Source organism: Rutilus rutilus, assembly GCF_951802725.1.
Source record: "Rutilus rutilus genome assembly, chromosome: 2".
Lineage (NCBI taxonomy): Eukaryota > Metazoa > Chordata > Actinopteri > Cypriniformes > Leuciscidae > Rutilus > Rutilus rutilus.
The window spans coordinates 16,550,476-16,564,703 of NC_140210.1; the positions used below are offsets into that span (position 1 = coordinate 16,550,476).

General features: G+C 38.0%; 1 protein-coding gene across 2 annotated transcripts in view; it reads left to right on the plus strand.

The window, feature by feature from the left end:
* The window catches only part of tll1 (tolloid-like 1), a 51,977-nt gene extending 45,769 nt beyond the window's left edge, over nucleotides 1-6,208 (plus strand). For both annotated transcript variants that reach the window (XM_084402935.1, XM_084402936.1), the window contains 4 exons: nucleotides 821-948; nucleotides 3,183-3,396; nucleotides 3,767-4,017; nucleotides 4,103-6,208. In XM_084402935.1, coding sequence (XP_084259061.1) covers nucleotides 821-948; nucleotides 3,183-3,396; nucleotides 3,767-4,017; nucleotides 4,103-4,237 — 728 coding nt within the window. In that variant the 3' untranslated portion in view covers nucleotides 4,238-6,208. The remainder of the gene's footprint in view (nucleotides 1-820; nucleotides 949-3,182; nucleotides 3,397-3,766; nucleotides 4,018-4,102) is intronic.
* Nucleotides 6,209-14,228: the final 8,020 nt, after the last annotated feature.

Consider the following 14,228-nt stretch of genomic DNA (forward strand, 5'->3'; position numbering starts at 1 on the left):
AGGTGAACCTATGAGCCCAGGTAAACATACTAAAGGTTAAGCATTCTGTAATAGTTTTTCTGGGATGTGCACACCTCACAACCAGGGCAAAGTTCAAAGTTTGAGTTGCTACTCTTCATTTGGAGAAAAGTGATGTCAGACATCTCTCAGAAAGCAAGTGAAGTCACATAAATGAGAATTGTATTGCTTTTTGTTTACTGTTATGTGACATAACAGTGTTGTGACTTACAGTCGACCCTTGTTAACTACTACTAACATTATAAATGTAGCAGTTTTTTATATTTAAAAATATTATGTACATTTATAACTATACTTTGTGTTATATTTGCATTAAATAAAAAACTTGTTAACGCTGCTTTTTGGGTGTTTGGGAGTGACAGCAAATTTTACATCTTTCTTTCTTCTAAAATGATATTTTTTTTCCTCTTTTGGAAAGTCATAGAAATACTATCATGGATATTTTGTTTGCTGTTGGAGCAAATGAGAATGCAAAATACATTTGTTGTAGTTTTCATTCACCACTATAGTAGTTTACCCAACTATGACGACTTCCGCTTCTGAGAACCCCGGAAATGTGAAAAGTGTCAATCAGTGCTGCTAAAAGATTATGGGTTTTGACACTAAAATGATGTAGCAAAAAGCTTCAAAGATAGGTTTATTAAAATCCATTCCACAGAATTCCAAAACTGTTCCCTCAATATTCTGCCTGGGAGTACTCATGGGTCATTGTTATCTAAACTTTATTACTCACATGTTATAATTGTGTTGCATCACTGTTTCTAATGATCTTTACCCTCTTCACCCCATACCTGTTTATCAGCTGAGTGTGAGCACAAGATCCACAGCACGAGTGGAACCATCAGCAGTCCCAACTGGCCTGACAAGTACCCCAGCAGAAAGGAGTGCACGTGGGACATCAGCGCCACACCCGGCCACCGGGTCAAAATTGTGAGTTTTTATAATACATCTGTAATGCTATAATACTATACGTTTGCGTCTGTTAAACACACCTTTACATTATTAACAAACATCTCCTCAACCTTTACACTCAGAAAACAAGCACACAGATTTCATTGACCTGAGCAGAGACACAAACATACGTGTAATCCTATTGTGGTCCTCTCACGTTTAAAGACAATCTCACATCACACACATTCCCACTCACACATGCTCACATTAAAATGCACACACGTATAATCTCCTCTTAAACAAACACGTGGCCATGCAAATACCTCTCTGCCCCAATACATATACACACTCTCACAAACAAGCACAAGATAAAAGTAACCCAAGATATCTAATAATTTATAATAATAAGGCTTGAGCAGTTGTGTCCTCTTACTTATATTTCAATTCAGTTAGGATTTTAACATACTAGTGTGTGAAAGCAAATATGTTAGCAGACCGCTATGGCAGGGGTTTAAAGGATGACCTCAGTGTCTCCCACTGCTGTCTGGATCGGACTTCTAAGTCTTTCGTTTTAGACCTAAAGTGATTCTAAATGGCCCTGATCTCTCAGAGCACAAGTGAAGTCACAAAAAGGAGAATTTTATTGTTTGTTTGGATGAGGTACAAGTGTTTTTGGGGATTGATCGGTTTAGGGTCCATTAGAATTAATATATCATTTCGACATTAACGTTTGAAGTTCTCATAATACATTTGTAGAGTAACTTAATCACCACAGCTTTGCTTTCATTGCTGTCTCTGTGTGTATCGGCAACAGCTGGCTTTTTACGTAATGCTAATGTTGTGAGCACAAAAGGTACAATGACTTTAAAACATGTAATTCAATCTCATGCAGTGGTTCAGGGATTTGCGGATGGTTCAACATACATAACCCAGTTTTAAGTTTTATTAAGGCAGGCCACTCAGTGGCCATCTAGGCAACACCCTCAAGCAGCAATTTTCCATGTAGCCTGACAAGGAACCTCCACTTACAGAAAGCTCTGCAGATGTAGAATTGAAATACAAATCATTCATATATTGTATATTTGTTTATCAAATATTTTGCTGAAAGAAGTATCTTATGCTCACTAAGGCGGCATTTATTTGATTACAATTACAGTAAAACATTAATAGTGTGAAATATTTTAACAACTTAAAATAACAGTTTTTAAAACAAAATTTATTCATGTTTTGTCAAAGCTGAATTTCCAGCAGCCATTACTCCAGTCTTCAGTGTCACATGATCCTTCAGAAATCATTCTAATTATCACAAAAAACATTTATCAATGTAAAAAAAAGTTGTGCTGCTTAGTGAAGTATTCTTCAGGATTCTTTCATTAAAAGCATTTATTTGAAATATAAATATTTGTAACAATGTAAATGTCATCTTTACTGTCAATTTTGACCAATTTATTGCATCTTTGCTGAATTTAAGTATTAATTTTACAATACTTTTGTACAATGTTGTATCATTATCAGTAATGTTTTAGTTTCAGTAACAGTTACGGTCTGACTGCAATTAAAGTATTGTTTAACATTTATTCATTTTATTCAAATTCAGCATCTTTAGCTCAAATCACACTAAAAATATATTTTTTAGGATGGTCCTGCTAATGTGCATGAATAATTTAGAATAATAAAAAAAAAAGGTCAATTGTGTCTTTGAACTGAAAGTTGAGATTTCCATTCCTATAGCCACCACATAGAGTGGTGCAGGGATGACGTCAAAACCCTGAAGACTAATTCACTGCTGGTTCCCTCAAGATTTTCCTATTGGGTTTTCAATTTATGAGTAAAATTATGTCAAACAAAATTGACGTTTTGTTCTACAGCATAAACTGCACACACTCACACCCCAAACTGTCTTCTCTAGTTACTTATTTGTTAAATGAACATAACTGCTTAAAAATTCATGTTTTTGGTATGGGTGTGTGTAATTTACGTTGTAGAACAAAACGAAGTATCGTCAAGTTATGTTTACCCTAGGCTTTATTTTACTCATAAATTGAAAAACCCTTCAACAGCGGGTCCCATAGGAAAATCTCAAGGGAACAAGGGGGTGAGGTTTTGATGTCATCCCTGCACCCCTCTGTAAACAATTGGGTTGTCACAGCCAAAAATGTTTATGCCAAACGTGTTCAACTTTTAGGTTAAAGAAGAGAAACCTTTTATCACTGTTGTTCGGCTAGAATTGTGTCTGACTTAATTTTTTCTGTGTTGTCTCCTTCTGTTTCTAGTCTTTTAATGAGTTTGAGATTGAGCAGCACCAGGAATGCGCGTATGATCACCTGGAGGCCTTTGACGGTGACTCGGACAAGACGCCCATCCTGAGCCGTCTGTGCGGCAGTAAGATTCCAGAACCGCTTATCTCCACAGGCAACAAGATGTACCTGCGATTCATCTCTGACGCCTCAGTGCAGCGGAAAGGCTTTCAGGCCACTCACTCCACTGGTAACTACCATTGATTATTTGCATGTATAGCACTTGGATCAGATGTGATTCAAGTGTTCATAGAAGCAATTCTCGTTTCATGCTTACAGTTTAACAGAGCCCTCTAGTGTATCAATCCTGCATTACATGTTGATTAGAGTCCCTGAAGTGTTGCCTTTTATCATTTGACTTGCCGCTAAGCTCTTACTGTTGCTTATTACAGTCAACAGAAAAGAGAAAAGACACTTGTTAGCTATTACAGCCTACAGCATTATGACATTAGTATAATAACATTAGTGGAAGTGAACAGAACCATTTCTGATGGGGTGAAGAATTTTAAGTAAATCAATGATGATCATTATTAACCGTATATATGTGTGTTTGTGTGTAGAGTGTGGTGGGAGGCTGAAAGCAGAGGTGCGTCAGAAGAACCTGTATTCTCATGCTCAGTTTGGGGATAATAACTACCCCGGCCACACCGACTGCGAGTGGCTCATAACGGCAGAGTCGGGTTATGGCATCGAGCTCACTTTCACCACCTTTGAGGTAGAGGAGGAGGCCGATTGCGGGTATGACTACATCGAACTTTACGATGGCTACGACACCGGAGCGCACAAACTCGGACGCTTTTGTGGATCTGGGGTACGAGCTGTGTGTGCTATGAGCTTATTCTTATGTTATACAGCTTGTTGTATTTCTTCTACTGACCCCTCTCTCCTGTGTTTAGCCTCGTGAGGAGCTTTACTCTGCTGGCGATGCCGTGTTGATCCATTTCCACTCTGATGACACGATCAGTAAGAAAGGCTTCCACATCCACTACACTAGTACAAAGTTCCAGGAGGCGCTACACACACGCAAGTAACGTCTCCCCTAGAGGTGAGAGAGACTCCAGAGAGACTGAGCACAGGGATGAAATGCTACAACAAGGAGAAACGGACTCCAGAAAACTATTGAGATTGATTTATTTCAATCAAAGACCCTGTGGAGATGGGTTTCCTGCATTGGATTTGCCTCTTTATGTTCAGCCACTGTGGAAGTGCTGTCATATTGACCTTTGACACTGATCAGCTGCTCTTATGTGTGGGAAAGCTCTGCCCACTGGAGTGCTGTCCTGCGCTCTTTGACTGGACCCCTGGACAAACACACACACTCACACACAAAAACGTTTTGTTGGCTCTCTGTTGTTCAGATAAGACAGTGATAGTCATGTAAAATAACTGAAACGAAGAGACAATGACAATAAGACAATTAAGTAACTGCTATTGAACTTGAGTGTGTGTGTGCATGTCGCTCTGGACAGCATGGACAGTTTGGCTGCTGATGCCACATCACACTGTACCTCAGCTAAAATGTGTGTGTGTATGCGTGTGTGTGTGTGTGCGTGTGTGTGGATGTGGATGTATGTGTTTGAGAGAGAGTGAGGCCTTCAAATACCAGCCTGAACTCATTCAAATGTTTTTACAATTATGTGTTTGTAATTTTACAATTATTCTGTTAGCTTTATGGCAAAACCCATTTTCTTTCCATCAAAAGTGCAAAAGTAAATATGTAGCCCTATTCAACAATAAGCTTACTTAAATACAGTATATGTAGCCCGTTGCTTATGTCTGCTGTGACGGACATAGCAATTCAACACAAGCGTTTATGACTACAAAGACGTTTTAAGACAGTGGGTCTCATTCACTAAGCTTGCGCACACACGAGTTTGTGTATGAAATCTGCGAGCAAACGTTTTAACAAAAAACACCAATAACTTTATTTATACTACAATTTCTTCTACATTTATGGGGGGGAATATTAGGAACAACTTAAACCACACATACCCAAAAATCACATGCTCTGGGTGGCCTTATACTGTAATTGTGTTAAGATAAAAGTTTATACATAGATATCTCGTCTATTTTATCATACAGTGAAAAACTGCATTATAGTTTGGGCTGCAAGGTTTCCCTGTATAACAACACAGATTTGCATGTCTTAAAGGTGTTTATTGTGTTTGAACTGGCTTTGGTCGGAACGCCTTTATATGGAGTTTTGGCATGTTTTATGCAAACGACTAACCTTGGGCTGCCGCTCATTTAAAATATTCCAAATTCATTAACATTACAATGAGGTTGTGTACGCATGAGTGTGCACGTTGTGAATTAGGCATTCATTTTTCATGAGAAGTTCTCTTGTGCGTACAAATTCAAAATAATCCACACAATTTGTTAGTGAATGAGACCCAGTTGTGCTTCATTCGTGAGCAGGCCCACAAGGAATCTGCATGCAATTGTCATTTACAAAGATCCTTCACACCTTGTGTGTTCATTTACTGAATACCATATCTATTCTGAAGAATTTTATAGATCTTTTTCTTAAAATGTTAAAAAATAGTCTGCAGATTTCATTTGGGCCTTCTCATGAGTTGCAGAAACCATGTGAAGTTGTTTGAGTTTGAATTGTTTTTGTGTGTGTGAGAGAGAAACCTGATAGGATATATAATGCTATTATTTGCCTGTTGAAGAAACCGGTGGTTTTCTCACTCTTCCAGTAACGCCTCCTGAAGAAGTGAACAGTGAACATAATGTGAACAGGAAACGATGTCATAAAGCCTTGCATAATATGTCTGTTACAGCTGTGACAACTGACTACAACCACCTTCACCCTGTGCGCTTTATATGCACTTAACACAAGAGACTGTATGGAACTGTGTGCTCTCCAGTCGTGGAAATGAACCCATCAGCAGTACCAATGAAGCTGAAAAACTCACGTAATCTCAATTAAAACTAGACTCATCGCAAGGGAACGTTCTCAGTTGCTATACCCCCAATGATGAGTTTTCCCTGCTTGGAAAAAAAGAAAAATCGCTGTTGAAGGGAATTCTTAAGGTGCTATTCAGTGTCTCAAAAAACGACAGGTCCCATGAGGCAATGCTCCTGCCATTCAGTGAATGTGTTGGTGCAACGGAGAGGCAACGTTAAAATTATGTTGCTTATCAACACAGAACATAAACTCACAGCATTGACAGCACTAGTGTTGTGGAGGAACGATTATTGCCTTAGAACCAAAATGTACATTCTTGCACATGATGATGTTTCTGTAGATAATTGTGTTTTTTTCCCTCAAATTATTATTATTATATTTTATTTGATATTAAGTTTAAAGAACTTGAACCTTTATGTTAAAAAAAGAAATTGAAATGGACTGACCTGAAGCCGTCCCATTCTGTCCAGTTACACTAACACGTGCACACATATCTGCATATATGCTTATATATGATCATGTGCAAACACACACACACACACACACACACAAAATAATGTTACATTAATCTTAATGCTTTAAAGTCGGCAGTAAGACTGTGTGAACTGTGACATATGTATGTGTGCATCTATTGGTCACAGGTCATGTGACTGTTCTGACTCATGTGAGTATTTCTGTATGTGCCAAGCTCCTGTTGATTCCACTCTTGATGATCTATGACGTATGATAATGTGAAAAAATGTTTCATCATCAGCCTAATGATGGAGGACTCTTCACTCTCAACAGTGATTAAACTCATGTCAGGTCAATTAAATGTGCTGTCTCTTTTGTTCTTTATCTCTCCTCCTCTCTACTTGTACATTAGACACATTAGTGTGTTCTTTGCTCTGTTCTTATGTGGGTGCTTACGTGGAGAACATTTATTTTTTTATTTTTTTCAAAGGCTGATGGATAATATAGTATAATGTTTGTATCTAGACAGAAAAGTCAAAACTCTCTTATATTTGAGCTTCCTCACAGTAGTTCTGAACATTGTCTCAACTTACAATAAATAGAAGGAAAGAGTTGAGATACATGAAAATGAATTTAAAATCAAAATATGTAATACCTCAATTTACATGTATCAAAATAAAATGCCAAATACTGTGTGTAAATGTTTTTTTAAATACAAATACAGTATTTTGTATATATATATTTTTTAAATAGACAAAATACAAAATACCTTTCAGTGAAGTATCTCTTTTAGGCTGAAATCTATCTGGTCTTATTCGTCATTTTTTGTGTGTATTTGACTGTTAAGCCATGCACCTGAGTTAAGCCAAAAGTATACACATTATACATATAAGTATTCAACGTGTCCGATTGCAACCTGCAGTACTACACACCACGCCTCCTAAAAATTATGAATGAATGAAACAACCATTTAAGGAATGTCATCAGAGCCCCATCCCTCTGGAATGACGGCTCTTTTTCTACTTCACTTTACTCACTTTTTTCTTTACGCTTCACTATCGCCACCTAGTAATAAAGCATAGAGATCACCAGATGCCACAAGTCACCCTTCTTGTTTTTAAAATAGGCTACTTTAAGTATGAAACTCTACAGTATATTTTAATTTGATTGAATGTGTAGGGTTAGGGAAAGGTTTAGGGCTGGGGCTAGGTTTTTAGCTACAATTACCATAGGTCTGTACTTGATTGTATAGGTATATATATATTTTTTACTAATCACTGTTATTTCATACTTCATAAGACTCGAAAGCAATATAAAAGATTGAAAAGATTGCTTCAGTCATTGACAAAGCGTAATTTATAGTAGGCTTGTAGGTGTTTGCAGGGGTGTGGTTGTCAGTCTGAGTACTGAATTTGAGTTCTCTTTCATGGCATATTGCACTTTTAATAACTCTTTTTGAATATCAAGCACGACCCATCTGTATCTTTATTACTCTAACGTGTCATTAACCTCAAAGCCCACTAAAAGTTGCACGGATATATTTGCATTCAGCAATATAAAAACGATTATAGAAAAAGTTCAATCGATTCACTTTATATCATCACCTAACTGTTTAGCGCTAATGTTCAGTGTTAGTGCTCATGATATTTTTTACCCTTGCCAGTGTTCTCTTATTCCTTCATGTTAACTGAAGGAAAAACTGAATGTTGTTCTATTTTAATCTTAATTCAAAAGGGTAATTGACCATGACATCCTATTCCTTATTTCCTAGCAGGAATGCAGAAAATTCACTCACTCAATCTAAAGTCCTAAAGTTGCAGCTCACGTGCAGGAAAGTTGGGGTTGTGGGGAATGCCTGAACTAGTTGATACAGGAAATCAGCAGTCTAATAGAACATTTAAGTGTTCTTTGTTCAACCGGTTGTGAAGCATGTATAGCAAACACGCAAATAATTTGGCTAAAATAATCACAAAAGAATGTGAGCATGAGTTAGAATTGTAAGGAAGGATTCAGCCTTCTCTCTTTTTTCAAAAGAAAAAAATATGCAGAGAGAATCCATTACGAGATGCATGCCTCAGGCCCATCTCTGAGGATGATCCACATGTTTCACAGTGTTTCCCATCATAGTGCTCCGCTCTAGGCTAGCATTCTTTCAGGAGGGGTGAGCCTTTTTGTCCTTGTTAAGATAATGGGGCTTGCATGTCGATCTGGCTGAGGGACAGGAAGTGGGTCCTTTCCTTTACCTTGTCCTCTCACCAGGTCCTAATGTCCTCGTGCCCGCTTCTGGAGCGCTCTCTGGTGCTTCTTCAGATCTGGCTAAGGACGTTGGTTCTCTTTCTTCTGCTGACATGCAGTTTGAGAGTGCTGCCTCTGAGTGCTCCTCTCAAGACGACAGAGCGTATGAAGAGTTAATCGAGGCGGTGACTCGTAGCAAGATAACCCCAGACGCTCCAAGTTAGACGACAGATATCTGTCGGGTGGCCAAAGGGATGGACTTCAGCATCAATCTCTTCCCTTTTCCCCTGATCTCCATGATAAGTTATCTCATTCATGGATTAAACCATGCATACTCCTCCCATGTCTTTATATCCGCGGCATCGATTTGTTTGAATTCAAATAGATGACTGTATTTCTGGCCCTGAAGTACTTCCTCCAGCAGTTAAAGGAGGAGCATACATAAATTGCCAAGGCTGACTGTGTTCAAGGACAAGTTCTTGTCCCATCAGGGTGATTTAGATTCCAGGGCATATGAATGTGGGAGCAGACTTACTGTCCAGACAGGCTGTGACACACAGGGAATGGAAAGTCTGATCGAAACTTTTCATCCGATCGCTCTGCTCCTGGGAGTCCTGGCCAAGGTCCATCAACAAGGGTCGTGCCTCTTGTTAATAGTGCCTCGCTGGCTGACCAGAGTTTGGTTTTCAGATCTGATATCCTTCCTCGACGGCTCGCTGTGGGCGATTCCGAACAGGAGAGAGCTACATCTCAGGTGCAGGGGACTGAAGGGGACCAGCTGAGAGACGCTGGGCTTCCAGCTGATGTAGTGAAAACTATCCAAAGTGCTAGGGCTCCCTCCACTAGAAGAAGTTATGCCCTTAGATGGCATGTTTTTGAAAGATTGTGTACTACACGTCATGCAGACCCAGTTTATTGCCAAATTGTTTCAGTACTTGCAGGAAAAACTGTCCGTAGGCACATGTCCTGCTACTCTCAGAGTTTATGTGGCCACCATTTCGGCTTGCTATGGTATGACTGACGGGGATCCTGTGGGAAAAAAACCCTCTGGTCGCCTGCTTCATTCATGGAGCCAGGCGGCTAAGGCCGCCCGTCAGAGTGACAGTCCCTTCGGGACTTAGCTATTGTGCTTGAGGGTCTGGTTGGAGTCTGGTCTGGTCCATGCTCTTCAGACTTACATTCACTGCATCTGTCAGTGGTGTAAGTTAGTGCAACTTTTCATTTGCTATGGGGGCCGCAACCATAGGAGTCAGGGCCCATTCTACTTGGGGAGTTGCATCCTTTTATAGTTTGGATGTCCATGCTACTCCTGGCTCGCATGTCCTTGAGTCAACATCCCAAAGTCACGTCTGAGACACTTTCCAGTGTGGCAGCGTTGGTATTCTCATTCCCATTAGTGTTAATGAAACACAGCATCAAGTGTAGCTTGTGATAGGGAATGTCTCAGGTTACTCGACTGTAACCCTGTTCCCTGAAAAAGCGGGAACGAGATGCTGGGCGAAGGGGGTTTGGTACTGTCACAGAGTCAACCACACCTTCAGCACCAGATCTCTACACTCCACCCACTCGTTCCCAATCACCAGAGTTTTGATCAGCAGCACCTGCAGTCACTCATCACCTGTGCACTATAAAAGCAGTTACATATCAGTTCACTTTTGTCTGGTCTCATTGTTCCTACCAAGAACTACCAACCTAAATACCTACCTTTGAGATACTTACCTGTGTGATCCTTTCTTCAGTCTTCTCCAGCGATCCAGTAATCTGTCATCTTCACCTACAAACAGATAAGAGCCGTCATTCACCGTCAGCATCTCAGCATTGATCTTTCGATTCAGAACTCACCTGAGCATGTCATTAGTTTCCTGCAATAAAACTCTGTTTGGATTTTACCAGTGTTTGCATTCTTCTATTCCGTGACCCAATGTCTAATGTTTTTTTAAAGCTTTTTATGTGTCTTGAAAAATGCGGTTTGTTAACACGTGGCTTAATTAGACTATACAGATGTTGTCATCAAGTTCAATGCTGTATAAAGTATCAAATCATCATATTTAAGCAAAAAATGTCATGGCCCACTGTTATATGAATATCTGAACATATAAATATAGCAAAAGAAAGAACAGAGCATCTGCAAGCAATCTTCACTTGCTTCTGCTTCTTGTTCGCCTGTGTTTTGATCTGCAGATTGTGTACTCTTTCAGAAGATGCGTAATAGCGCTCCCTATCCTATAATAGTGAAAACAAGGTTTGCCAGAAAATTCCGTCAATGGCGGGGAAAGAGTTAATATTGAGTTATTCATTTTTATATTTAAAAATAAATTGCAAAACAACATGCCAATAAATGAGTATGATGCCTAATGCACACACACGTTGTGTTTTGATGTTTTATGGAGACTTTCCATAGACATGATTTTCATTCTGTATAAACAGTGTAATCTATGCCTTTACACTAACCAAACCCCTAAACCTACCCACCACAGAAAACTTTCTGCATTTTTACATTTTCAAAAAATATCACTTAGTATGATTTATAAGCTGTTTTCATCATGGGGACCAAAACAATTTCCCCACAAGGATAAGGATTTTGGATATTGCCATCTTTGTTTTGACATTTTGTCCCAATAATGTATAGGGTTTACCATGCCACAGATTGTGGAGATTATATATAAATATTCTAATTTATGTCATTAAAAATCAGAAATGTTTCTGTGAGGTTTAGGGAAAGAACATACCCAGTTTAAAACAACTTCAATGAAAGGTTCCCACCATGAAAGATCAACAAGTGCGTATGTTGAGGAGCTAAAGTGGATTACTCTGTGGAGCCTCACATGAACCATATGGCGAGAGTAATGTCATGTAGACAAACAAACACCTTTCCCTCTGCTTCAAATGGCCTGTAACAGACACACACACATACAAGCACAGATGTAGGCTACATAAGAATTACACAAATCCAATGGCGAACAATTAGTATTAGGCTTGGTAAATCATTGTTAAACTATTGTCATTTTATTTTAGAATTTTCAAAATAACATACATTTTATTATAATTTTATTGTATTAAATGCTTTATCAGTGACAGTATTGCCCTGCAAATTATAACAATCGATGAAGCCTGCATTCACAGTCAAAAAAATGTCTGCTGGTAGTAATATCAGCAAACTACCACTAGATGGCAGAACGCTCTTTACCATTAACACGTGGCTAAAATGGACTCTGGGATGGAGTTACTCAAACGTTGTCTAATTGTGTATTTGTGCTTTTAATAATCAGGTGAGTGTGATCTGGGTTTGAATTAGAATTTTGAGCATCACACAATGGACCTCAGGTCAAATCATCAAGAGGAAATTCATCAAGCTTTCTCTGCGTGTCTTTTTATAGCTGTTATTTTCAGCTGTATTGATTGGATTGTGTTTGTTCTGTTGTCCTAGGTTTGAGGATTCTTCCTTTCTTTCTCACCCTCATTCTTTCTAGGTATTTGCTCAGAGATAACATTGTGATTTTAATTGGATTTTTTTCTCTACACTAGCCTAATAGGTTTGAGCCAACAGACCATAGAAAAGAGTCAAATTTCTTCTTCATTTTTAGTATCCCCTGATTACAATAATGCAGGGTCATAACAACCACCGTAGACAATATTCAGAATAATGTTTTTCAATGACCAGTACCTTAAACTTTAGGTCTACATTATTCCACTTATTAGGGTTACTTTTACAACAAATTGACAATAAAATAGTCATGCCAATTGGAACTCTGTTAATGTCAATGTTAAACCAAAAATGAAAATTACCTCATGATTTACTCACCCTCAAATCATCCTCCTAGGTGTATATGACATTCTTCTTTCAAATGAATACAATCGGAGTTATATAAAAAAATGTTCTGGCTCTTCCAAGCTTTATAATGGCAGTGAATGACCGTTTTGGTTTTGAATGTAGCTTCAATTTTTATTTGTTTGAAAGAAGATTGTCATATACACAATGGCTTGAGGGTGAGTAAATCATCCGGGACATTCTACCAGAAACGTACATTTCCACTTTAAAAAATCTTGGGCGAAAAAAATATATTTTTCTTAAATCTGAACGTTGAGACATATGGAGGACATGTTAAACTATGAGAAACACATATCATCCCATCTCAGCATGTTTTTATGATTAAATAAAATAAATTTGTATACGCATTTCACCCCTAAAATGTCAGGCCCTGTCACAGACAAATTTGTATATGTTAGAATGGTTTCCTAATGAATTTCTTTGATACAGATAGCATGTTCTTATTGATCACATGTCCCTGATTGTATCTAACATGGTTTTATAATTCCTTTAAGAAATATAAGTAACTTTTCGGTCAACTGTAGTACACAAAACCACAGAATACCCGCAGGCACTCATATAGTTGTAAAATAACTACCTTTACATAGGAGATTTTTATAAAAACATAGTAGTGGATATATACCCCCACCTTCATCTACACAGTTAAAGAGATTAATTAATTAATATTTCCTCAAATAGTACACTTTTATCATAATTTCCTGTGTGACAGGACTGACCATGGCGTGACAGGACTGACGGTACTGTGACAGGACTGACTTTATGGATTTTGATGATGCAGAAAAAGTTATGTTTTGTGTTCTTTATTTAAGTTTTGATTGGCATTTCTTTTTTAAATTATTATTATAAATTTAATGTTAAAGTAATATTAGACTATGGTAAAATTCAGCCAAGGACATACATAATATTGCCAAAAGTATTGGGACAGCCCTCCAAATAATTGAATTTAGGTGTTTAAATCACTTCCATGGCCACAGTTGTATAAAACTCAAGCACCTTGGCCTTCATTTTACTATTGCATGCGTTAAATACATAACATATGCAATAAATGTAATAAAAAAGAACAATAACATTAATTTGTAAGGCCGTGTCACACAGGAATGTGACAGGGCCTGATGTGACAGGGCCTGACGGTTGGCCATTGTAAACTGCCATTACTCAACCTGCTAGCATGCTAGCATAAAAACTGTTAACATGCAAGCAAGGAATTTCAATAACCTTTTTAGACATGTTTTGGATTTAAAACATTTTCATTATTTTCTGGAATGTTTAACCGTGACAGGGCCTGACCCTTTAGCTCGTCTTCCTAAAAAAAACATACAAAAACAAGCTTAAAATCATACAATTCAATGAAAGAATTCAGCCTTAATCAATGTAAGCTTCACCTGGGTCAAATGATGTCACTTCCTCTGAGTGATACCCTTAAAGGCGTATTTCACACATTTTATGTAGAGTTTTATGTAAACGTGACAGGACTGACCAAAACATGGGGACAGTTGTAAAATAGAATTTATTTGTAGAATTTATATATAATTTTATGTTTTTGATCAGTTGATGTGAATGAGCTTAAACTTGTTATTGATGAGTTTTTTTT